Consider the following 27,739-nt stretch of genomic DNA (forward strand, 5'->3'; position numbering starts at 1 on the left):
GTCAGACTCAGGTTGGTCCTGGGGGGCATGCATAGCAGTAGGCCTCGAGACGGGTGGAGACCCACTCGATGCCTCGTTGCTCCCAGCTCGAAGTGGTCTCTCGGCAGCCATTACCTGGACTCTCGGTGCTGCTTCCCTTGACGTCGATGCTGCCGACCTCGGTACCGATGCCGAAGGTCCGGACCGATCTGAAAAAAGTCTCTCGCGTTGAGCCACCTGGGTCCTTTTCTTCATTAATTTACACCGCTTGCAAGCAGCTGGAAGATGATCGGCCTCGAGGCACTGGAGACACCACACGTGAGGGTCAGTAGACGAGATGGTCCAGTTGCAGTGAGTACAGCGCTTGAAGCCGCTGGGAGTCTTCATTGACATGGGCAGGAAAATAGCGTCCGCGAAATCAAACGGCTCGATGGTGCCACTTAAAAAGGCATAAAAGAGGGAAAAAAAGATGTGGCCGCAACAAAAAAAGAAAGGAAACTTGAAAAAATGAGAAAAATCTAAAATGAAGGGAAAAAAAGCTATTTTTTTAAAAATTTGAAGTAACTATTAGAAAAAGAATAGAAAAAAAAAAAAGGACACGATACACGCGAAAAAACAATCTTCTGGACAAAACACGACGAGTAGTGAAAAAACACCACCCCTTCGCAGTCACGGAGAAAAAGAAACTGAGGGAAGCACGCGAGCGGGAAGTCACTCGCGCATGTGCGGTGCGTTGTCCCCGTGTGCGCCATGCCGCTTCTAGAACTTTTGAAAGTTTTTTTGTTTGACTTCCGGTCTCCTGGGCTGTCGCGAACGACGACCCATGCGTGATGATGTCCAGCCTGCTTGTCCTCGGAGAATTCCTATTTAGATAAAACACAAAACACTTAACTGTCTCAAAACTTTCTGTGTTTAAAAAGGACATGTATTTGTGCAAGCTTTATAGGATGGCCATGCATATAATGGAGATATAGCATTGTTTGATTTTATTTATATGATTTATAGGTATTTATATATGATTTCTTATTATATTTGATTTTATGTGGATCTATATGATTTATATGTATTGATATGATTTTTTGATTTGCTGTATTTTATGCTCCCTCTTTGTTGCAATGGAGATCACGATGATATTTCTAATTACCTTGACAAATTAAAGGTCGGAGATATGAGTTCTACCCAGAAAACAAAGCTACAAAGTATTTGGGAACACCTCAGAAATCTCTTACTATTTTGCACAGTAGCCTAGTAGAGGGTAGCAGATAAAGACTTGCACTGTGCATCCAGTCTGCCCAATAGGATGAATTCATAGCATATAATGCGATATAACATATTCTTGATCTTGATTTGTTCTTGCCATTTTCAGAGCACAGACAATTGAAGTCATACCATGAAAATCCATCCTAATTAACTAGATAACCAGACTTTACATGTACTAGACACAACCAAACTCTTTATACTAGACTGATAACCTTCACTGCTACTAATGAAAATAATGTATTATGCACTACCATATTATTTCTCGTATCAAATATGACCATTATACAGTTGATTATCTAATTTTAAAATTTACTCTGTAATTCAGGTAATTTAATGCAACACCACTTTGTACTTTAATGTACCATTTATATGCCTAATGCAATACCACTTGTAATTCCTTATACTGAAATGGCGATCGCCATTATGGCATAATGTAAGCCACATTGAACCTGCAAATTGGTGGGAAAATGTGGGCTACGAATGCAACAAATAAATAAATAAATATGGGCAAAGACCACAGAAGTCTGCCCAACACTGGCCTTACTTCACAATTACTGGCATTACCATCTAAGCACTGCTAAGTGGAACCAAAATCAAAATTTGTTTCCATATAGAAATCCTTTGTGTTTATCCTATGCGTTTTTGAATTCTGATACCATTTTTGTCTCCAACTTCACCCGCAGGAGGGCATTCCAGGTATCCTCCACCCTCTCTCTGAAAAAGTACTTCCTGACAATACTCATAAGTTGACCACCCCCCCCCCCCCCCCCTTTTGCAACCTCAATTCATGTCCTCTAGTTCTACCACTTCCCCTTCTCTGGAAAAGATTTGATTTCATATTGCCTTTCAAATATTTAAATAGCTGTACCATACCACCCCTATGCCTCTTTTTCTTATACATATTCAGGTCTTCAAGACTTCTCGTAAGTCTTTTGGTTCAAACATATTTTTGTTGCTTTTCTTTGAACAACTTCAAGTGTTTTTACATCCTTAGTGAGATACGGTTTCCAGAACTGAAAACAATATTCCAAACCATATTGAATGATAAACAACATTGGCTAGGTAGGCACCATCCAGCCATTAGAAACGCTTTCTCCATTTGTGAGCATCAGATCCAGCAATAACCCTTGCCCTCATGGATTCTGTTTCCATTTGACTAAGCAGAGCACTTTGGCAGGCGTCCATGATCTCTCTGCTTCTTTCCAATTCTGCAGATGGGACATTCCAATTCATATTAGACAGGTTGCAATCTCCCAACAGCACCTCCCCTTTCAATCTCAGATTACCTCCCCTTTCAATCTCAGATTATCTTCTATCAGATCTTTGTCCAGCATCTCTGTTTATACCACAGGTCTGTAGATGATACCCATGCGGATAAAGGTTCCATCTTAAATTTTCGAGTTTTATTAAATCTTGATATATCGCTCATAGGGGGACTATCAGAGCGGTCTACAATATACAAAAGTCTAAAATAGTTCAAAAAGAAGTACATTATAAAAGAAAAGAGGGGAGAGGGTGAGATAAGGAGTTTTTTTAGGTGATAAATTTAGAACGTAATAGTAAATCTAGTTTTACCTCGAGGTGCCTTTGCTTGACAGTACCTAGCGGTATAGCCGGCTGGGCATGTCAATCATGTTGGGACCCAGAGACGAGCTGTCTCGCACTGACCAGCATATTGAATAATGTATATAGGACCATGGGCGATATGGATCAGTATAGGTTCAGTACACTGAACCTGCTGGTTGCTCAGGTGTGGGCGCTACTATATCACCAGTAAAAGTTGTTGAAAAAAAAAAAAAGAAACTTCACAATAGGAGGGGTGAGGGGGTTAAGGTTAAAATAAAAAAAGGATGGCGGTTAGGCGCCCTGGAAGACAGGTATAGAGCCCATGGCTCAGTGGCTGACTTCCGCAAACTGCAAGCAATAAGATTGGAGCTCGCAGCTTTACATGATGAGACTTTGCAGTTTGTAAATGCACGCCTGCGACAAGTTCATTATGAATTTACAAATAAACCAGGCAGGTTGCTGGCCACTAAATTAAGGAAAATGAGGGCAGATAGACACATCCTGAGAATGAAAGATGCTAGGGGTTCCATGCTGCACACATCAGATAAGATTAGAGAGCGGTTTGCCCACTTCTATGAGAACCTTTATAAGGAGGATGCTGCTGTACAGACTGAAGCCATTGACCAATATTTGGCAGACCTGGGTATGTCGGCGCTGACTGACTCTCAGAAAAAAGTGTTGGAAGCCCCGGTGACAGTGAAGGAAGTAATTCGAGTTATTAAAGCACTCCCAACGGGGAAAGTACCGGGATTAGACGGATTTACTAATGAGTTTTTTAAGCTTTTTGGGGGAGAATTGGCACCCTATTTGACGTTGGTTGTTAATTCGGTACGTGAGGGTGCGCCTTTCCCGCCATCGATGATGGAAGCATGGGTGGCGGTGATACCAAAGCCAGAGAAAGATAATACGGAATGCGCCTCTTACCGCCCCATCTCGATTCTCAATACCGACGTAAAAATATTGGCCAAGACCCTGGCAAATCGATTGGGTGATATGCTGCCTAGCCTGGTGCACCCCGACCAAGTTGGTTTTGTAGCAAACAGACAGGCCCTGGACAACATCCGTAGAACACTGGATTTGCTCTTTGTGGCTCGGTCGAGGGCCTTGCCAGTGGTTTTACTGGGATTGGATGCGGAGAAGGCCTTCGATCGAGTCCACTGGGGGTATCTGGATAAGGTTTTGAATAGAGTGGGAATTGGTCCTTATTTTAGAACATGGATTCAGGCACTATACACCTCGCCTCGGGCCTGTGTAAGAGTGAATGGTGGTAATTCGCAAATGTTTGAACTGGGCCGTGGCACTCGTCAGGGATGTCCTCTGTCGCCTCTGCTGTTCGCTTTGGCGATGGAGCCCCTGGCGGCTGCCATTCGGGAGAATGTAGATATATCTGGAGTGCGGGTGAGGGATAAGGAATATAAGATTGCTCTATTTGCGGATGATGTGCTCCTGTCTTTAACTAATCCAGTGGTTTCCCTTCCAAACTTAATGAAAGAGATAGGAACCTACTCTAGGGTATCTGGCTATAAACTCAATGCGGGGAAGTCTGTGGGATTAGCAGTGGGGATATCGCAGGAGCGTATGGAGGCGTTGAGGGCCTCCTTTGCATTTAAGTGGACTGACCGAGACATTAGATACTTGGGGGTACAGATCCCTGGGAACCTAGCGGACCTCTTTGCTGTTAACTACCCAGCTCTTCAGAAAGAGGTCCTGAGGGATTTAGACAGATGGGATTCGTTGGAATTGTCCTGGTTGGGACGCATAGCTGCACTTAAAATGAATATATTACCCCGTCTGCTATACTTATTCCAGGTGCTGCCGCTGCGGGTCCCCAGGGCATTCATATCTAAGCTTCAGGATGGCCTGATTCGCTTTGTTTGGCACCAGAAACGACCACGCTTGCCAAGAGCATTCTTGTATAGAAGTAAGCGAGAGGGAGGTCTTGGAGTGCCTAACCTGTACTGGTATTATTGTGCAGCGCAGGCTAGATCGGCTGTGGAATGGTTCCGAAGGGCAGATCATAAGTTATGGGTCCATCTTGAACAAGACTTGATTGGCTCTCGTAGACTGGGGCACCTGATGTGGCTACCGGCTAAATATAGGGGACAGGTTGAACGATTTCCGCCGATGATACAGGCTACATTCTACTATTGGGACCGAATGTTCCAAGAGCGCCGACCTCTTGTGTCGGGGTTGGCCCCGATTGTTGACAATCCTATGTTTGGCCCGGGAATGGGGAATACGGTTTTTCGTAAATGGGCTACCTCGGGTGTGGAAATGTTAGGTCAACTATATATAGGTGAAAAGTTGGTGCCCTTTGAGACATTGGTGGCGGACTATAGGCTTCATACCTGTGAACATTATGCCTATGGGCAATTGATACACTTTTTGAAAGAACCGGCATATGTGGAGTGCCGAAGGAGGGAGGTCCATCCCTTGGAAGAAGTGTGTGTGGACTCTCGCAGTACACGTGGATTGATATCTCGTCTTTATGGCTATTTGGGGACACAATTAAAACCATCCCACTTGCATCGTAGAAGATGGGAGCAGGAGCTAAATTTCACTTTACCTGAAAAGGAGTGGTTGCAATTGGAGAAGGGTATTTTGAAATCCACTATAGCAGTGGCTGTTAAGGAAAACTCGCTTAAGGTATTTTATAGGTGGTATCTTACTCCGCAACGATTGCACCAGATGTTCCCTAAGGTCACAGCGAGTTGTTGGAGAAACTGTGGAGGAGAAGGGACAATGGGCCACATTTGGTGGACCTGTCCTAAAGCAGTAGCATACTGGAGGGGAGTCCGGTCTCGCCTTCAGGCCTGGGTGGGCAGATCTGTGCAGTGGCATCCTTTAATCTTCTTATTGGGCCAGAGACCCACGGGCTTAACAAGTAGCCAATGGTATATGGTGAGAGGGGCCTTACAGGCAGCTCGTATAAACCTGGCCAGAAGTTGGAAATCTCCGCTAGTACCCTCATTGGTGGGTTGGATTACAAAGGTGCATTATATATGTGAGATGGAGCGATTGACAGCAGTTAAAAAGAAAACCCTGCCTAAGTGGGATAAAATATGGAAACCTTTTTTGAACGCTTGTTCTGGATAATTACTTAATTGAAATGCAAGGGGGGGAGGGGGGAGGAGAGGGAGGGAGGGGAGGGGGGGAGAATAAGGAAGCTGTAAGGTTCCAGAGAGGGGTTAAATAATTTTTTCAAAAAACTGTTAAATTCTGAAGTATAATTGGATGATGGGATAGTGCTGTTCTTCTTGTTTCTATCTGGTACTTTGTTACATTTACTGCAGATTTGATATGGTGTGAAATGTTATGTACTGTTCTTGGCTTGCTTTGTCTAAATGACAATTAATAAAGACTTCTATAAATTAAAAAAAAAAATAAAAAAAGGATGACGGACTGTACCATTTTGTTTTCTTTATTGTTTGGACACCAGTTATTAGTTACAACACTGTATAGTCAGATTGATGTTTATGGTTTGTTTCTCTCTTTGAAATGTCATCAATAAAAATGTTGAAACATAAAAGAAAAGAGGAAGGATCAGAGCAACATAGGACACTGATCACTCAGACACAATGCCAACAGGCAGATCATACACATCTCAAAAGAGGTATTTGAGTTTAGATTTAAATCTAAGGTATGAGTCTTCAAAGTGAAGTGACACGGGCAGAGTGTTCTATATGGTAGGGGCAGTGACACTGAAATGTGTGTACAAATAAAGTCAAAGCAAATCGACCTGAAAGAGGGTATAACTAGTTGAATAGCATGAGTTGAATGCAGGGTTCTAGCAGGAGAAGGTAAAATTATGTATCATACCTGATAATTTTCTTTCCATTAATCATAGCTGATCAATCCATAGACTGGTGGGTTGTGTCCATCTACCAGCAGGTGGAGATAGAGAGCAATCCTTTTGCCTCCCTATATGTGGTCATGTGCTGCCGGAAACTCCTCAGTATGTCGATATCCAAGCTCCATCCGCAGGACTCAGCACTTAGAGAATTACACCCACAAAGGGACACTCTGCCCAGCTCACCACCGCCGAAACGGGGGAGGGGAATTAACCCAGCTCATCCCCACACAAGTGGGGGAGGGGAATCCGTCCAGCTCATCCCCGCGGAGCGGGGGAGGGACACCACACCCGCCGATGCGGGGGGATCTGGCTTATCCTGCAACCGCAACCGCGGGAGGAGCTGACTGACCCTAACACCGCCGAAGCGGGAGGGGTACAAAGCTGCCCTACTGCCGCACGAAGCGGGAGGGAGCGCCGGCAGAATTTAAGTCTCAATCCAGCCCCGTAAAACGGAGGGGAGAGGAATGCAGCAGCTCACTGTAACACAAATTCGTCTCAACACTTGAAGAATCCATTGAAAAACTTGAACACGAAGTCCTCCTGAACAGGAACTGAAGACTAAACTTGAACCTGAAATGCAACCAGAATATAAACAATACAGATATCTGGGAGGGGTTATGGATTGATCAGCTATGATTAATGGAAAGAAAATTATCAGGTATGATACATAATTTTACCTTCCATATCATCATGCTGATCAATCCATAGACTGGTGGGATGTACCGAAGCAGTACTCACCCAGGGCGGGACATAGAAATCCCTGACCGCAACACTGAAGCTCCAAACCGGGCCTCTGCCCGAGCAGCCACAGTCAAGCGGTAATGCCTGGAGAAGGAATGGGCCGATGCCCAAGTTGCCGCCTTGCAAATCTCCTCCAAGGAGACGGACCCGGCCTCTGCCATCGAGGCCGCCTGAGCTCTAGTGGAGTGAGCCTTCAGCTGGATAGGCGGCACCTTCCCCGCGGCCACATAAGCCGCTGCAATGGCTTCCTTGACCCATCTTGCCACTGTAGGCTTAGCAGCCTGCAGACCCTTACGAGGACCTGCAAACAGGACAAACAGATGATCCGACTTCCGGAAATCATTGGTCACTTCCAAGTATCTGATGACGACTCGTCTCACATCCAGATATTTGAGAGCAGAGAATTCCTCTGGCTAGTCCTCCCTACGAAAGGAAGGGAGACAGAGCTGCTGATTCACATGGAAGCGAAAAACAATCTTGGGCAGGAAGGAAGGCACTGTGCGAATAGACACTCCTGCCTCAGTGAACTGCAAAAAGGGCTCTCGACATGAGAGTGCCTGGAGCTTGGAAACTCTTCTGGCTGAAGTGATAGCCACCAAAAAGACTGCTTCCAACGTCAGGTCTTTCAGAGATGCCCTTGACAAGGGTTCAAAAGGCGGCTTCTGCAAGGCTCTTAGCACCAGGTTGAGATTCCACGCAGGCACCACTGAGTGCAGAGGAGGGCGCAGGTGATTAACTCCCTTGAGAAAGCGCACCACATCTGGCTGCGAAGCCAGGAAAGCACCCTTCAGGTGGCCCCTGAAGCAAGTCAGAACCGCTACCTGGACTTTAAGGGAACTGAGCGACAGGCCTTTCTCCAGACCTTCTTGCAGGAACGCCAACACTGAAGAAATTGGAGCAGTGAAGGGAGAAAGTGAGCCTGCTTCACACCATGCTGCAAAGGTACGCCAAACCCTGGCGTAAGCAGTAGAAGTAGAGCGCTTCCTCGTTCTTAGCATAGTGGCAATGACCTTGTCTGAGAAGCCCTTCTTTCTCAGACGCTGCCGCTCAATAGCCAGGCCGTAAGACCAAAGGGGGAGGGATCCTCCATCACCACGGGACCCTGATGCAACAGGCCCTTCTCCACTGGCAGCCGCAGAGGATCGTCCACTGAGAGCCTGATCAAGTCCGCATACCAGGGACGTCTGGGCCAGTCCAGACCCACCAGGATTATCCGGCCCGGATGCTTTGCCACCCGGTCTAGCACCCTGCCCAACATGGGCCAGGGCGGGAACACATAGAGAAGCTCCTGTGTCGGCCACTGTTGGAGAAGAGCATCTACTCCCAGGGATCGAGGGTCCCGTCCTCTGCTGAAAAAGCGCGGCACTTGGCAATTGGCCGATGACGCCATCAGATCTAGGCTCGGCTGGCCCCAGCGCTTCGTGATGTCCAAGAACGCCTGAGCAGATAGCTGCCACTCTCCGGGATCCAAGGTATGGCGACTGAGAAAGTCCGCCTTGACATTCATGACTCCGGCAATGTGGGCCACTGACAGCTGTTCCAGGTTCGCTTCCGCCCACTGGCATAGATTCATGGCCTCCTTGGCTAGAGGGGCGCTCTGGGTACCTCCCTGGCGGTTGACATAGGCCACAGCCGTGGCATTGTCCGACAGGACCCGTACTGGCTTCAACGCCAGTACCGGGAGGAACTCCAAAAGCGCCAACCGAATGGCTCTGAGTTCCAGGAGGTTGATAGACCACTTTGCCTCTGCAGGAGACCAGAGCCTCTGCGCTGTCCTTCCCAAGCAGTGGGCTCCCCAGCCCATCAAAGAGGCGTCCGTCGTGACGACAATCCACTCCGGGGTCACAAGAGGCATCCCTGCAGACAACTTGTCTGTCTGCAGCCACCAGCTCAGCGTCTTGCGCACTGCTGGGTCCAAGGGAAGGCGCACAGCATAATCCTCAGACACCGGAGTCCAGCGCTGCAGCAGAGAGTGTTGTAGAGGTCTCATATGAGCCCTGGCCCAGGGCACTACTTCCATCGTGGCCGTCATAGAGCCCAACAGCTGCACATAGTCCCAAGCCCGGAGCGGAGAGGCTACTAGGAACTGGTCCACCTGAGCCTGAAGTTTGACAATCCGATTGTCCGGCAGGAACACTCTGCCTACTTGGGTGTCGAATCGAACTCCCAGATACTCCAGGGACTGAGTCGGGCGCAGCTGGCTTTTCTCCCAGTTGATGATCCACCCCAGGGAGCTCAAAAGAGCAATCACCCGGTCCACAGCTTTGCCGCACTCTGCATAAGAGGGGGCTCGGATCAACCAGTCGTCCAGATAAGGATGGACTTGTACGCCTTCCTTTCGCAGGAAGGCCGCGATGACCACCATTACTTTGGAAAAGGTCCGCGGAGCAGTAGCCAACCCGAACGGGAGGGCTCTGAACTGGAAGTGTCGGCCCAGGACTGCAAAACGCAGAAAGCGTTGATGAGGAGGCCAGATGGGAATATGCAAGTACGCTTCCTTGATGTCCAAGGATACCAGGAACTCCCCTGCCTTCACTGCCGCTATAACAGAGCGGAGAGTCTCCATGCGAAAGTGCCGAACTTTCAAGGCCCGATTGACCCCTTTGAGGTCGAGGATAGGCCGTACAGAACCTCCTTTCTTTGGTACCACAAAGTAAATGGAGTAATGTCCCTTGCCAAGCTGATTTTCTGGCACCGGAACGACCGCGCCCAGGCGGATCAGATTGTCCAAGGTCTGCTGCACTGCCACAGCTTTGACCGGAGACTTGCAGGGAGAGAGTACAAACCCGTCTCTTAAGGGTCGCAGAACTCTAGCTTGTAGCCGTTTCTGATGACTTCCAGCACCCAAGCGTCTGAAGTTACCCTGGTCTCTGCACTGGGCCATGGACCAGGACCCCGTCATTGGGTACGAGACCCTGGGGGAGGACCGGAGGGCGCACCTCCGGGACGGCGGTCTCTGCGAAAGGAATGCTGCTTGGGGGAGAAGTTCCTCTTGAAGGAAGAGGGGGCAGAGGAGCCCGACTTGCCCGGGCGGTACCGACGGGCTTCTTGAAACCGTCCTCTGGAGTTACCGGGGCGAGCACTAGCCCGAGCCCTGACCTCTGGTAACCACTTGCCCTTAGACGTGCCGAGATCGGTCACAATTTTGTCCAGCTCGTCCCCAAAGAGCAGCTTGCCTTTAAAAGGCAACTTAGCCAGGCGGGACTTAGAGGCGTGGCCCGCAGACCAATGTTTCAGCCAAAGCCACCGCCGCGCAGAGACTGTCTGAGCCATACCTTTAGCCGAGGCTCTCAAGACATCATACAGTAAGTCTGCCAAATAAGCCCAGCCCGATTCCAGGGCCGGCCAATCAGCCCTCAAGGAAGGATCCGAGGGGGAAGCCCGCTGCACAATCGTCAGGCACGCCCTGGCCACGTAGGAGCCGCAAACTGAGGCCTACAAACTTAAGGCAGCCGCCTTAAAAGGACGACCTTAAGGCCGCCTCCAATCTTCTGTCTTGGGCGTCCTTTAGGGCCGTGCCACCTTCCACCGGCAACGCCGTTTTCTTAGTCACCGCAGTGATTAAAGAATCCACGGTAGGCCAAAGAAAGGCCTCCCGTTCACTTTCAGGCAAAGGATAGAGGCGGGACATAGCCCTAGCCACTTTAAGGCTCGCTTCCGGGACATCCCATTGAGCCGAAAATAAGGTGTGCATGGCATCATGCACGTGGAAGGTTCTAGGCGGGCGCTTCGTCCCCAGCATAATGGCGAAGCCAACAGGGGCTGAGGGAGAGACATCCTCTGGAGAGGAAATCTTCAAAATGCTCATGGCCTGCAGTAACAGGTTGGGCAAATCCTCTGAGTGAAAGATCCGTGCTGCAGAGGGGTCATCCGCTCCATCCGAGCGGGAATCCGTCTCCTCCAAGGAATCCCCAAAGGACCGTTGGGAGACCTCAGATACGCTGCACTCATCTACATCAGAGGAAACAGAGTCCTCTAAGGTCTGGGAATCCACCCAAGGGCGTTTACTTCCGGGGGCCTCAACCCCTTTATGGACAAGGGAGAAGGGGCAGCGTTTTGCATAAGAAAGGCCTGATGCAGCAGCAAAATAAACTTGGGGGAGAAACCCCCCAGACTGAGCACTTCAGCAGCCTGGGCCACAGCCCTAGACGCACCCTCAACCGGCGCTCGCAAGAGCGGGGGAGAAACATGCTGCGCATCCAAGATGGCGTCCGGCGCGACACTCCGAGAAGGAGCCGCGCGGGAAGAACGGCGCTTAACTTTAGCCGCTTTTTTTGCCGTCGCCCAAATCAAGGGCGGCCATGGCATTAACGTCTCCCAGCTCAAGGGCGGCCCAAGAAGAAGCCGTCCGAGCAGAGTGGCCGGCCAAGATGGCGGAGGCGAGCAGCGGGGGATGGGCGCTTATGGCGGGAAAAACCGCCGCACCGGAGGAAGACCCGGGACACTGACCGGTCTCTGAACTGACACCCAACAAGGGCGAATCAGACTTTAAGACCCCCACATCCCCGCTAACAGCGCACACGCGGTCCGGGGAGCGATTCTTCGCGCCCTCGCCCTCCAACGCCATAGGCCACGTGGAGATCGATCGGGGAACCCCCTGCCCGCTATAAAAAGGTAAAAATTACCTGCTTCTCGCTCCGAGCTGTAACGACCTGGTGTCCCAGTGAGTAGCTGCAATAAACGTTTAAATAAACGTCGAAATAAACGCCTTTAAGGACGTCCAAAATTTTTTTTTTTTAACGGAGCCAGCAGGAGGGGGGAGAAAAGGAGGGACCTGGCGCCACCAGGTTTGCACTTGCTCAAGAAGAGCCCTCAACCCCAGGCACTCAACAAAACCTAAAAATTAGGCTTGGAGGCCTAGCCAGAGCTGCTGCTGTGTGTGACCACCACCTGCTGAGATAGAGAACATACTGAGGAGTTTCCGGCAGCACATGACCACATATAGGGAGGCAAAAGGATTGCTCTCTATCTCCACCTGCTGGTAGATGGACACAACCCACCAGTCTATGGATTGATCAGCATGATGATATGGAATATGGGATTAATAACTGAAAGATAGAGGGGAGTGGCAGAATGATATATCTTATGTACTAGCGGGAGAAGTTTGAATGTGATTCTATGTGAGACTGGAAGCCAGTGTTCTGCCTGCAGGAGGGGAGTAACATGGTCATATTTCTTTGATCCAGTAAAGAACTTAACAGAATTTTGCACTAGCTGGATGGACCGTACAGGTCTTTATCTGCTGTCATCTATTATGTTCATGTTCACTCGTCCTGTACACAAGACCCTGAAGCAGAAACTTAGTAGAATAGTCTTGTTATGACAAAGAAGTGACAATATGTAGTGCTTTTGTATCAAAAAGATTGTGTACAGAACAAATCTGTTTTAGTTTGAAGAAACAAGACTCAATAGTGTTGGAAATGTGGGGCTAGAGAATCAAGAGTTATCAAGAATAGTCCCTACTACCTAATTTTTTTTTTTTTTTACACTGAGGAGCAGAAGGTTATAGGGGTGACTAAGTGATTGGAACTACACGTGAAGATGAGGCTTCTGCTCCCACTCTCCAGCAGGCCTCACTGGCCTGTGGACTCTGAGCAGGACTCCAACCGATCTCTTACCCGCATCCTGAGCAATCCAACCTCAAGATCCTGGGCCTTTTTTCACTCAGGGTGAGCTGGTTCTCAGTATGCAAATTGTATGCAGATTAGCACACTACCCTTTCTCACTCAGGGTGACCTGGTTCTCCAGAGGCAAAAGTAAACAGGTCTCACCAACAGCATATTCCTCAGCCAGTTCTTTATTCCAGCCCCTGGGCACACTTCTTCTAGCTTAAATACTTTATACATTCACATATCTTCACACTGAGCCTCTCCACACAGATACCTGGGCTCAGTACTAACTTCAATACTTTGGGGACTTCTAACCCCAGGCTTTGCAGCCTGCTTCTCAGTACTGGGACACGCCACCCACCTCCTTTGGACTCACAGTCCTGGACACACAATCCTACTTGCTTTGGACACACAGTCCTGGACACCCAGTCCTTCCTTCTTTGGACACACAGTTCCTCTAAGTACTGAGGCTACACAGTCCAACACTAATGCTTTAGAGACTTCTTACCCCAGCCTGCCTTGAGCACACAGTCCACCACAAGTCCATAGGGTTCAGCCAGTTCTTTCCAGGGGGATTCTCTTTCTTCAGCTACCAGCTCTCTTCTCTTCCTTTCCCAACTCAGGTGGGGTATAAAGTGGTTAATAGCTAAACAGGACCCAGCCCATAACCGCCTGCACCTGTAGCCATCCCAGGACTCTCCCCGGTCCTAGCAACCTCCACCTATCCCGGCCCCTACTGGCTCCCTCTCTAGTGGCTCACCCGGACATCCTGGACATTTTTAGGGGCACAGCACCATCTAGGGGCCTGCCCAGGATAGGACCATCTCTTACTCTTCACAACTTGTAGGACACATCTTGCATCCTATAAGGAGTCCTTTAATCTTCTCTGGATTAAGCTTTAATTTATGTAGTTAAAGCCAGTCAGCTATATGTGACACTCACTTGAGGTTCATAATCTCCTCTGTTCTCAGTTCAGAGTTGCAAGGATCTGGATGTCATCCACATGTATGAATGCTGTCAGGCTGAGCGACTGAATAAGAGAAGAGCGGTGACAAAGATGTTGGAAAGTATTAGAGCAAGGATAGATCCATGTGGAACCCCACAGGGGCGCGAGTAAGAGGAATTCATTCACAGAGCAGTTAATCTGACCTGACCACTCCAGGACAGTAACAATAATGCCTATGGTCTCTAATCTAGAGAGTAAGATCATTGTCTCTCAGGCTGAACGCTAAGAGATGAGAATGTATGAGTGCCCCCCATCTTGGTCCAGAGTCTGGTAAACGTGCGTGGTAATACACAAGAGTGCCATTTCTGTACTATGATTTTCTAAAATCTGAAAAGAGTGCAGTGCGTTAGTTCTAAACAAATTTTCAATTGGTTCAAAATGGTATGTTCAGTGATTTTAGAAATATACAGAATTTTTATCATCGGTCGATAGTTGGAGGCCAAGGAGTTGGGAATCTTAGTGTAATTTTGGGACAGATGGAAGCCAGTTTCCATCATTATAGAACTATTCCTTGTCAAAGACTCAAGGTTATGGTTAGAAGGTAAGGAGAAACAGTATTCTGAAACCTTTTCATGTAGCAAGATGGTAGATCATATGAGGCAGTGGTAGTTTTGACCATCTGTATTACCTCATGCATAGTTGATTGTGGGAAGGTCCAGGGGTGTTAATGTAGAGCTGTGCTTCCTGATGTAGCAGAGTTAGAAAAGGATGAACATAGGGAAGAAATTTTATCCTCAAAGAAATGTGCAAGGTCATTAGATGGGACTTGCTGACTTGATATTTGGGCAATGAGTGTAATGGATAAGAGATGAGAATTTGGTACTTTCTCGCAGAACGAGGTGCTAGAGTTCTTTGTGCTGAACATTTCCTTTTTGCTTCAATGATCGCTGTCTTGTAAGTACGTGCCTGTTTCATAGTGCTCATGGCTGGAGGAAGTATGGTGTTTTCGCCAAATGCGTTCAGTGTGTCGCAATTGTCTTCTCAAGAGATGAAGATTGGGACTGTACCATGTTTCGTGGTATTGCTTATGTTTTGTGACCATACGAGTCTGTAACAGGGCTAATTGATTAGCAAGTTTGTAAGATTGATGATCAAAGTGTTTCTTTCTGAAATGCTAGCATCTTTGAAAAGGATTCAATGGTGAGATTTTTGAGATCTCAAATGTTTTGTAAAGTGGAAGTCTATGTGTCGATAGTGAGCTGATATGTCAAATGTAATAAAAGAAATGATCCACCCAGGGCAGAGGAATGGGACAAGAGATCCGTGGAATGAAGGTGCTGGTGAGGGAAGTTAAAAATCTAAAGTATGTCTTGCCTGCTGTGTGGGATAGAGATCTGTGAGGAAAGCAAAGAGGTCCTCCAGAAAAAGTGCTTGAAAACAATTAGTATGTATGGTGAAGTCTGCCAAGATGAGCAGCTGCTGTGATATCAGGTAGTACTGGGTAAGAACTGCCTGCAGAGTTTGGAAGGAAGCAGAGGAGAGTGGCAGTGGCAAGTAAAGAAGAACAAAGTCAAGAGCAGTAGAGTAACCTGTGAGTCTAAATTGTAGTGTTTCTAACAGAGTCATTTTATATGTGGCCATTGGGTGGATTGATAGTTTTGATGGGTACATAACGGCTAGACTGCCTCGTTTAGATGTCTACTATATAGTGGAGAGTAAGAAAATTAGGTGGGGTTGCTTGGGTAAGATAGGAAAGATCAATAGCAGCCAGCCAAAATTCTGTGATACAAATCAAGAATTGTTTATGCCTCAACAAGCTTGAGTTCAGAAGGCCTAATCAGTGTTTGGCATGTGGGTAATGGATCTGGGATGTTCAAGGAACACATTACAATATAATGTAAGACCCATACCTCAGGCCAAGGAATAAGTCGAGAGCAGGCAAGTCTAACTCCAAAGAACTGGGATGAGCGAGGCAGAGGACATGGTAAGAAAGAAAAAAAATGAAAAATAGCTAAGCAAAAATGGTGAAAAACTCTGCTGTTGAGCATATTAATGCATAAGTTAGGTTGCATAGTATTGGGCGTGCAAAGGAGCGCACTAAGCAACACATCCTACTCATTGTTCACATGTTACCACAGTTGGAGCTTGGTTTTGATGGCTACTGATATGCTGTCACTTTCAGGTTCCTGAACGTGTCGTGTTTGTGGCCTCTTAGCTGTCAGTCTGAGGATCAGCAATGAATCTGCATGAAATTAGACTAGCATATATAACTACAGAGAGCTACTCTTTCTAGGATGATGCCTATTGCTTCCGCTTTTCCCCAGGTTCCCTGCATGTCAGCTGTTTTAATATTGTCTTTCACATTAAGTGTCCACCTCTTTTGGCCTATCTATCCTTCCAAAAAAAGGATTGTAGTCTAGTATTGTGTCCCATTTATGGGAATCACTAAACCATGTCTCTGTGACAGCAACAATATATGTGTCTGCCTCAAACATCAAGGTTTGCAAATCCTGAACTTTTTTTGACTGCGAGCATTTGTTGCTAACGAATGAATTGCTAAGAGGATTTTTTTAAAATAAAGTTTATCAACCCCCTCCCACTGTTATGCTTTTGCTGGGGGTGACTTTCTGAATGCCTCCATTTCCTAGTTTAAATGCACCCCCCCCCCCCCCCCCGTAGTTTAAATGCCTAGAAACATACTGTGTGAATTCATCCCCAAGGATCCTTTTTCCTGCCACAGAAAGACCATCATAACAGTAGAGCCTTTTGTTTTTCTATGTGTTGCCACATCTTGCTGACACCAGGTTTTGAGATACTTATTAAACTTCCCTGTATTACATAGTCTTTCCTCTCCCTTTCCATAGGCAGAAAAAGCTACAGGCTGAACCAAACACTTTAGCTCCTCTCTCTGCACTCTAATTGTGTTGCTGTTGGCCTGATCATTTGTCCTCAGGTGGATTACAATATTAGTATTAAAATCTTTATTCTCTTCTCTGATCACATTCAGTACTTGGTTGTTATTGCTGCTATCTGAGGATCCTGGAAGGCATTTTACTTGGGTGGTACCCATGGATGATGTTCCCAAGTTTATGCCTCTAATAATGAAATTTTCTGTTTTCAGAACATGTGTTACTCTACTCAGGTTTGGGTAGGACAGAATATTGCAGGAGGGAGGGAAGTCTTTGTATATGAGAACATGTTCAATCTATTACGGTATTGCTGTTTTCCGGATAGTATTTGCTTAAAGAACAGGATGAAGTAAATAATGGCTAGGCCACCTCCTCATTTAGATGATGTTGGATGAAAGAACAGGTTAATATTGAATATACAAAAACTAAAATTATGATGGTGGGGAGATCTGAAAAGAGTAATTGGCCCTGAGTTTCTGAAGGTTGACAACATAGTGTTACCTGTGAAACATCAGTTAAAATCATTGGGAATGATGCTGGACACCTGTTTGACAATCAATATCAAGTTTCACATGTAGTTCAGGCTTTTTCTTTTCCAATTGCGTTTGATTAAACTGAAATCAATGTTACTGAGCAGTATGACAGTAGTACAGAGTTTAATTTTGTCAAGGGTGGACTATTGCAATTTGTTTGTGCAAGTGTTTCATGCAGTGCAGATATCATTCTGAGGGTGCAAAGTCTAAGACGATTTTTATGTTGGTAGATTGTGTTTTATGTTGTTTGTGTGTGTGTTGATTGTATTCCACCTAGGTTATAGGCAGACTAAGGTGGTTTTTTTTTTTTTAAGTAAATGCTATCCAATCTATCCTGAACCCACTGCATCCTTCATGTGTTGTATCTGAAAATTCAATAAACCTATTTCAACAATCTCTGATGATCTACTTTGACAGGATCAATGTCTCCTTGATGCTAATGCAACCATAAGCATTTGGTGTAGCTCCAGCACCACTGGATGTATCATCTTGGATGCCAATGTACTTGGGGGTCAGATTTTGTTGCACTGAAGGCTTCTCCTTCACCCCTGGGCACCACTATTTGGAAAGTGATACAGCTTAGGATGTTAATATTTGGGCCTGAGGTACGAGAAGCTCAAGTTGTATGTATTGGTCACGAATACTGCCCTGCCACATTGCCCATGCTTCTTAAAGTCGCCAAAGTCTTCTGTTTCTGGATTAGGATTTTTAAGAGTTAAAAAGATTCAAAAAGCAGCAACCTGGCAACCAAAATAAAATTAGAATGTTCAAAAGGTATGAAAGACATTACATCACCACAAAGTAACTTTCAGGTTCTGTTAAAAAAAAAAAGACCTGACTTGGCCCCATGTAATGACACCAATGCAAGAGGATCTGCATATATATAGTTCACTGCATTTGAAGGCTTCACCAGCTCAGATAACTTATTTATATTTTCTCATACCCAGGCTCTGTGCAATGACATCACTCATTTGTGAAGGCTCCATAATTTGTTTGCCCTTGGAAAAGCACAGGTTACCTCTAGTTGTGATGTGAAACGAAAACCAAAAGGGTCTATGTACTATGTTAGAAATGAAATTAGTCAAATCAGGTAGGACAGCTGTAAGGCCTCTGATATCATGCTCTGTGATTTTATTCCAGGTACTTACAGTTGCTAGCCTCTTATCCATTTCCGGGCCTGCTTTTTCCACAGCAGTTTTCTGGATAAAGCAACATGCTAACTCACAGTTGTCTTGTGCTAGCTGTGCAGCTGCCTGCTCCATCATCTCCCGCTGCTGTGGGGATGCCGCCTAACAAACAAGAACAGGCTTAATTCTTTAATGTAATCATAGAGAAACAGCAACCCTTCAAGACAAATTACTGAATATCGATAGTAAATCTCTATTCTTATTTACAATTACTTTAACTATAAACTAATCTTTATTAAAGACATTAATATCTCCTAGGTTCTTCAAAATATATGACATGAGTAGTGCACATACCCGTAGTGCTGTGGCAAAACTATTTTTCAGGTTTGTGGCAATGCTCATGAGCAAAGGCTCCCGGCAGGTGATCATGGCCATTCCTGCAGTGAGGTTGCGCATCATGTGATGGGCTGCCATTCGCATCCGAGATTCCTCCGAATCCAGTGCAAAGTCCTTCCTGACTATCTGTTCACAGGTTGTCATGGCAATCTTGATAGAGCGATCCACCACTGGATGGACAAGCTCTTGGACAGCACGCTCTATTGCCTGACGTACACACTGTTTCAACTGAGGATGGGCCTGGAATAAGGGAATCTATGGGAAACAAAAATTAATGGGCATCAAATCTATAACACTAACAGCACATGAACAAAAATATAAGCTCGGTACCCAGGACACGTCAATCCCCTGAATATAGGGTCAGGGATCAAGAACCTCTCCCCTGATGGATAACCACAATAGTTCAAAATTTGACAGCATATCAACAATCTATACAAAACCAAGGAGACAATGTTTTCCCCATTTGTAGCTCTTTGGAGCTCTGTTGGCAACAAGGTAAGCACTATTCTTTGCAGACAGACACAATGATTTGTGCAGCTGTGACATATGAATCTTCCCTGAAGCAAGGGGATGAACTCAGTTTCTGAGATTTACTGCTAATTTTTCTTATAATACTTTAATTGTGCTGTCACCTTCTGGAAGGCATATGAATAGGTAACTAATCAAAGTGCCACTGATTTTTTTTTTTTTTTTTAAAATCAAGCGCATGGAATCCAATAAAATTGGGACTTTTTGCTCATTTTCTTAACCCAACTGAATCTTTAGGTACCTAGGTCAATCTGTCTTTGTGCGGATATGACAGAGTCCCATCTCATCTTCCTCTACAGAAGCATATGCTTTCTCAGTATAATCAGCAGCATTACTTGGCAAAGAAGTACAGAGGAAACTTGGTCTTTCTTACATGCTATTGTGTAGGACTCTCCTAAGCATACACCCACTTCAATAAGATGACTTATTTACGTAGGATCTTCAGAATATAGTTCACCTACACTGCTTTATAAACAATTTTCAGACAGTCGAGTACAAATCGTCACTCATCCAATATTTTAGTATTTGAAGGTGATTCCACATTTCAAGGTGATTAGATATAACTACTTCAAAATTGTGACTTGTAAATTCAGAATTATGACTTATGATGAATTACTTAACTGGCAGCAGCTAAATCTCTAAGAACCTCAACCGACATGGCCAAGTTTCAGATCTTCATCAGGGCAGAGGTTCAAGTTTTCAGACATGCTTCATTCTTTTTAGTAAAAAAATAAGTCTTATTATTGAAGTGGGTATGTGTTTGGGAGTGTTTTCGATATTTAGATGTTCTATTGTCCCCGCACATTAAACTAAGTCTGTGCAGTCTATGTGATTGTGTACAACTTCATTGCAACAATATTCATTTCTTAGTGGCACCAAATTGTACCATTTTGTACCATCTGAGAAATTTTGTTTTGCCCACATAAAACTTCAGAGTCCTCTCAAAAAACATATAATAAAAGGCAACATATTAAGAAAAAAAAACTCGTTTGATTATATAGCGAAGATACTTACTTGTAGCAGGTATTCTCCGGGGACAGCAAGCTTCTTGTTCTCACAAGTGGGTAGATGCCGATCCGCGTCGCCCGGTCCGACAAATATGCCATAGAAAAAAAACTAGAGTTTTAAGGCGCGCAAGCCACACTTCAGTGTACATGCGCTAGTGCCTTCCCGCCCGCCACAAACGCGCCTGCATTAGTTTAATACAAAAGCAAAAAAAACAAAAATATGCAAATAGACAACTCCAAAGGGAGGTGGGCGGGAGTTTGAGAAGCCACCGCCTGCTGTCCTCGGAGAATACCTGCTACAGGTAAGTATCTTTGTTTTCTCCGAGGACAAGCAGGCTTACATATTCTCACGTGGGGCATCCCTAGCATCCAGACTCACCCAAAGCAATAAACATTGGTCAATTGGGCCACGTAACGGCGAGGACTTAACACAGTTTAACCTGAAAATATATACAAACTAAATGAGAGTGCAGCCTGGAACAGAATAAAACAGGCCTAGGAGGGTGGAAGTGGATTCTAGACCCCAAACAGATTCTGCAAAACTGACTGCCCAACCCGGCTGTCGCGTCGGGTATCCTGCTCAAGACAGTAGTGAGATGTGAATGTGTGGACTGAAGTCCACGTCGCAGCCTTGCAAATCTCTTCAATGGAGGCTGACTTCAAGTGGGCTACCAACGAAGCCATGGTTCTGACGTTATAAGCTGTGACATGACCCTCCAAGGTCAGCCCAGCCTGGGCGTAAGTGAAGGAAATGCAATCTGCCAGACAATTGGATATGGTGCATGTCCTGATAGCGACCCCCATCCTGTTGGGATCAAAACAAAAAGCTGGGTGGACTATCTGTAGGGCTTCGTCTACTCCATGTAAAAGGCCAGTACTCTCTTGCAGTCCGAAGTGTGCAAACTGCTGTCCACCACCATGGAATCATGAGGTAACTGGAACCTCACAAACCCAGATTCACCGTGGATCCTATATTGTCAATTTTCTTGGGGGCTACAAGGAGAGAGGGGACACCCAGTTCCGTATGAGGACTGCCTTGACTACCTCATGGAGAGGAGGGCATCACTGCCTCCTTAGGAGAAGAGGTATAGTCCAGGACCTCGATAATCTTGGCCATGGGCTCATCCTCCACTTCTAAGGGGAAGGGTATGGCCTCAGCCATTTCCCACACAAATGAGGTGAAAGAAAAGTTTCTCAGGTGGAGACAGTCTCCTCTAGGGTGGAGGGGAGGGCTCAGAAGAAGTCCCATAGGACTCGTCAGAGGAAAAGTACATGGGATCCTTTTCTGTCCCATGAGCGCTCCAGTTCCTTGGTGTCGGACAACAGCTCCCAAAGGGATGGCCGAGACCGGGCCCCACCTCGATACCGAGGACCCATGTCCTCGAGAGCAGAATCAAAAACAGTTCCCACCTCGACTCCGGGGAAGCTTCCTCCAGACATCGAGGGGGTTCCGGCTTGGGTGCCAGTCGACACCGGGGCCGCAAGCGGTGCCAGGAATTGGAGGCCGCAGCGCAGGCTGAGGGCCAGGTGGGGCCACAGCAGGAGATATGGCAGGCGCAAGTACCCCCGATACCGACGCACAAGGCCATATCAAGTAAGGCCCGGATGCGCTCGAGGGCCTACATCGGGATAGACTGTGGCATCGGTTGAGGTGCAGGTTGCAGAATCGCTGGGGCCGGTGCAGGAGCAGGATCTCGGCTGCTTGGAGACGCACGCATTCAGCACCTCCTGGATGGAGGGGGAGCAGTCCTCCCAGCATCAACACTTCTCTAGAGCTCCTGGCACCATGTATTGAGGGAAATTGGTGATGGTGCTTCTTCGCTTTCACCCGATGCACGTCACCCTTACTCCTCATTGCCGACGAGGATCACGTCGAATACTCCCGTCGCCTCGGGGTAGAGTCTGACAATGGACGGTCCCGGGGGCCTGCATGGCTGAAGGCCTTGAGACAGGTGGAGACCCATGATGCCTCACTGCTTCCAGTGTCACAGGGTCTTGAAGCAGCCATTCCAACCGTGACTCCTGATGCGACACAAAGTCAATGCCGATGAATCAGACCTCGATGCTGATATCGAAGAACTGGCCTTGGCTCCAAAAAGTTTCTCACATTGAGCCTCCCAGGAAACCTGGGTCCTCTTCTTCATACAAAGGCAGAGGACACAGTTGGCAGGGCTATGGTAGAGGCCAAGGAACTGAAGACACGAAGAATGGGTGTCTTTCCCCAAGATGGTCCGGTTGCACCGGGTACAATGTTTGAAGCCATGGGAGTCTTCGTGGACATGGAAGGAAAAACCGCACCGGCCAAAAAGACGTGATGGTGCCTGAAAAAAGGGGAAAGGCACAAAAAGAAGAAACCCAACCAGGCAGACCTGAAAACGGCCCGCGTCGAAGGAGAAAGGAAAACTTAGATGTGGGGCAAACTACTAAAAAGTAAAGGTCTATGTTTTTTTTTTTTTTTTTTTTTTAAAGAAAAACAAAGCTGGGTAGAAAAAAACCACCGATAGGCACTCAAAAAAAAAAAGGTCAGAGAAAAAAAACTCTAACTGGCGTGTGAGGCGACACCACAAAAAGCAGCTGCTCCTCACGCAGAAAAAGCAAAACTAACAAGCATGTTTGCATGGTGGGTGGGAAAGCACTCGCAAGAGAGGTCTCTGCAATGACTAAACTAATGTAAGTTGAGAGGGAACAAGAGGGGGAAAAAAAGGTCATAACTAGTGATGTAAGGTGGCTTCTGGTCCAGATAACAGACTTGTTCTGAGTTGAAACCCAAAGGAACAAAAGGAAAACTGCCATGTCAAAGAAATGTACGCCAATTAAAAACATTAAGGGGAGAGATTCTGGCACGTAAGCTAGACTTTCTTGAGAATCAGGGAAAAAAATAATCTGCGTTTTATTAATTTTCCTAAATCGCCACTAATCCCAGCTATGGACATGTTGAGAAAATACTTTAGAGAAATTCTAGGTATCCCAGCAGAGGGATTCCTGCCTATTACCCGAACACAGTACATAACTGGAAGAACAGTGAACCCCCTGAATCCTCAGTCACAGCAACCAGAACTTAATATCACAGAGTTTCTAGAAAACTCATTGGAATTAATTATGGAGAGAACTACTCTTATTGATTCATTCGCACTGGAAATGGATAAAACAAATATCTTTAAGCTTTATTTTAAATATTTGAATTGTAAATTTCTTGGGCAAACCATTCGAACTTTTCCAGATTTAAACAGGGAGACTCAAGCTCGTCAGCGAGAGTTTCTCGGCTTAAAATCAAGAATTCTAACTCTGGGAGGATTATTTAAATTAGTTTTTCCTTGAGTTGTATAATAACATTGAATTCTGTTACATATATGTTTATGGATCCCAAGAAATTGAAGGAATTTTTGATTTCAAAAGAAAGTGTAGAAAGTTCGACCTAGGTAACCCAATAGGGTGTGAGAACTCGCTGAGTAGTCTGGCTGCAGATTGCCTTTTTGAGCCTGCTCTTTTTTTTTTTTTAATTTATAGAAGTCTTTATTAAGCATGAATAATCATAACATTACATATGCATCGTAATACACAAACCAATATGATATGCCACATATTTGCTGAGTCCAAAATGGAGTGCATAACGAACACTCACTTTTACACGATAACCATGCTGAAACAGTATCTTATACTTCAAACTTTTTCCATTTTTTTATTGTATTAATAAAGTGACCCCACCCGCTCCCCGTCCCAAGACCTTCCCTCCCTCCCTCCTCCCCCCTCCCACCCCCCTCGTCTTCCCTTCCACTCAGATGTTATCCCCTTTATCCAGAACATCTTTTTAAAAAATGTTCCCAGACCCTTTTCCATTTAGGCATAGTTTTTCTCTTCTCAGCAGTCAAATCTCTCCATCTCGCATATGTATCGTACCTTGATTATCCATCTCATCATTGGGGGAACCAACGGGGATTTCCAACTTTGTGCTAAGTTGACTTGGGCTGTGTTCAGTGCACCTCTCAAAAGTAACCACTGGTCCAACGTAAATCTCGCTGGCCTCTGTCCTAACAAAAAGATCAGGGGATGCCACTGTACAGATTTGCCCACCCATACCTGAAGACGTGACTGCACCCCTTTCCAGTATGCCTGGGCCTTGGGGCATGACCACCAAATATGTCCCGCAGTTCCCACAGCCCCACAGTTCCTCCAACAGCGCTGCGATACCTGAGCAAACATGTGGTGTAATCTGACCGGTGTCAAATACCATCTATAAAAGACCTTTATGGCACTCTCCTGCATAGCCACTGCTGTGGAGGACCTCAAAATCCTCTTCTCGAGAGCCACCCAGCCTGCCTCCAGCAAAGTAAATTGTAGCTCCTGTTCCCACCTCTGTCTATGTAAGAGGGATGGTTTTGAACCTGCCACTTGATAAGCATATAGGAAGGAGATCATTCTCGCGTACCTCTCGAATCTACACACACTTCCTCCATCAGGTGAGTATCCCGCCTCATACATCCCTGATAGGCCTGCCCTTTCAGAAAATGCTGCATTTGGAGGTAGCATACCGATCCCCTAGACGAAGCCCAAAATCATCTACCAAATCCTTAAAAGGCACAATAGTCCCTCCCACATGCAGCTGCCCCAACATGTCTAGTCCCGATTCCGCCCATCTACGAAAAGTGTTATTTCCTATACCAGGCTCAAATAGGGGGTTGTCCACTATCGGTGCTAGGCCCGACACTGGAGGTGTTCGGTCTGGGAACATAAGGTCCCAATAATAGAAAGTGGTTTGGACTGTGGGCGGGAACTTATCCACCCTTCCCCGGTGCTTACTTGCCAGCCACATTAGATGCCCGAGTTTCCGAGAACCCACCAAATTTTGTTCAATGTCTACCCACAGTTTATGGTCTTCCCTCCTAAATCAATCTACCGCCGCCCACGCTGCCTTATAGTACCAGAACATGTTGGGCACCCCCAGCCCTCCCTCACGTTTACTCTTATACAACAGGGCGCGGGGCAACCGCGGTCTTTTCCGGTTCCACACGAACCGGTTCAAATTGTCCTGCAACCCAGATAGAAATGATCTGGACAACCGCAGGGGAAGAACCTGGAATAGATACAGGAACCTAGGCAGTATGTTCATTTTGAGCGCAGCTATCTTCCCGAACCAGGATAGCCCCACCAACATCCATCTATCTAGATCCCTCTGGACCTCCTGCTTAAGGGCCGGATAGTTAATGGCAAACAATTCAGACAAGTTGCCCGAGATCTTCATACCTAAGTAACTCAGTTGTCTTTCCTCCCACTTAAAAGCAAAGGACAACCGCAGTGTGTCCATTAGTCTCGATGACACTCCCACCGCTAAACCTATTGATTTACTAGCATTTAGTTTATATCCGGATACCCCGGTATACTCTTCTATCACCTTCACCAAATGAGGAAGAGAAACTAATGGGTTTGTTAAAGTGAGAACGTCATCTGCGAATAATGCTACTTTATATTCCTGTGTTCCCACCCTCACTCCGGTAATGTCCTCATTTTCTCGAATTGCCTCTGCCATAGGTTCCATCGCTAGAGCAAAAAGTAACAGGGACAAGGGGCACCCCTGCTGTGTTCCCCTACCCAATTGGAAAGCCCCAGAATTCCCTCCGTTTACGCGCACACAGGCCTGCGGCGATGCGTATAACGTCAGAATCCAGGTTCTGTAATACTGGCCTATCCCTACTCTATGTAAGACCTTATCCAGATACCCCCAGTGGACCCGGTCAAACGCCTTTTCAGCGTCTAATCCAAGCAGCACCACTGGCCTGGCCTTCTTCTGAGCTGCATACAGGATGTTGTCCAAAGCTTGTCGTTTAGCTACGAAACCCACCTGATCCAGGTGGATCAGGCTTGAAAGCACATTTCCCAGACGATTTGCTAAAACTTTAGCCAAGATTTTGACGTCGGCATTAAGGATCGAGATGGGTCGATACGAGGCACATTCAGTTTTATCTTTGCCGGGTTTGGTATGACAGCCACCCAGGCCTCCATCATAGTCTTAGGGCGAGGTGCTCCTTCCCTCACCAAATTAATAATCATCGTTAAATACAGAGCTAGATCCACCACGTATGCCTTAAAGAACTCATTCGTGAAGCCATCTAAGCCCGGTACCTTCCCCATTGGCAGCGCTTTAATAACCTGGACTACTTCTTCCACCCTCACCGGCTCTTCCAATTCAGTCTTCTGCGATGCTGAGAGAACAGACAGTCCCCTGGCCCCCAAGTAATCGTCTATTTTCCCGGTCTGTACAGCAGCATCCTCCCTATACAGAGTCTCATAATATTGAGCAAAACATTCTCTAATCTGTGCCGGCCTTCGTACCCACCCCCCCCCCCCCCCCCCCATAGCATCCTTAATTTTCAAAATATGTCGATCTGTCCTCATTTTACTTATTTAGCAGCCAACATCCTTCCTGGCTTGTTAGTGCAGGCATAATGAACCTGTTTAAGTCTTGCATGCACAAATTGCAGACTATCCTCATGTAGCGTGGCAATCTCCAGTCTCACGGCCTGTAGCCTTCTAAGGTCAGACACAGAACCTGATACCTTGTACCTAGTCTCCAAGGCCCCCAGCTTTTCCATACATTGGCTCAAGCGTGCCTTATGAGCCCAGGCCTTCTGATCTGCCTGTTTAATAAAATACCCTCTCGATACCGCCTTAAAGGCGTCCCAAACCGCCCCAAGTGCAGGTCCCGAGTCCACGTTAATATCATAAGTACATAAGTAATGCCATACTGGGAAAAGACCAAGGGTCCATCGAGCCCAGCATCTTGTCCACGACAGCGGCCAATCCAAGTCAAGGGCACCTGGCAAGCTTCCCAAATGTACAAACATTCTATACATGTTATTCCTGGGATTTTGGATTTTTCCAAGTCTGTTTAGTAGCGGTTTATGGACTTGTCCTTTAGCAAACCGTCCAACCCTTTTTAAAACTCTGCTAAGCTAACCGCCTTCACCACATTTTCCGGCAATGAATTCCAGAGTTTAATTACACGTTGGGTGAAGAAAAATTTTCTCCGATTTGTTTTAAATTTACTACACTGTAGTTTCATCGCATGCCCCCTAGTCCTAGTATTTTTGGAAAGCGTGAACATCCACCTGTTCCACTCCACTCATTATTTTATATACCTCTATCATGTCTCCCCTCAGCCGTCTCTTCTCCAAGCTGAATATCAAAGTATTCTCCCAAGACTGGGATAAAGCTGGCCACCGTTTCCGGGTCCTGTAGCAAAAAGTTATTGAATGTCCATCTCTTTTCTCTCACCTCTTCCCTCAAAGAA

At 46.4% G+C, this 27,739-nt stretch overlaps 1 protein-coding gene across 1 annotated transcript in view; it reads right to left on the reverse strand.

Moving 5' to 3' along the window:
- Nucleotides 1-27,739, reverse strand: part of CNOT1 (CCR4-NOT transcription complex subunit 1) — a 1,017,784-nt gene that overhangs the window by 302,950 nt on the left and 687,095 nt on the right. The window contains 2 exon segments of the mRNA XM_030203593.1: nucleotides 18,545-18,685; nucleotides 18,878-19,174. Of these exon segments, the coding sequence (XP_030059453.1) occupies nucleotides 18,545-18,685; nucleotides 18,878-19,174 (438 nt within the window).

This window comes from Microcaecilia unicolor, chromosome 5, assembly GCF_901765095.1.
Source record: "Microcaecilia unicolor chromosome 5, aMicUni1.1, whole genome shotgun sequence".
Taxonomy (NCBI): Eukaryota; Metazoa; Chordata; class Amphibia; order Gymnophiona; family Siphonopidae; genus Microcaecilia; species Microcaecilia unicolor.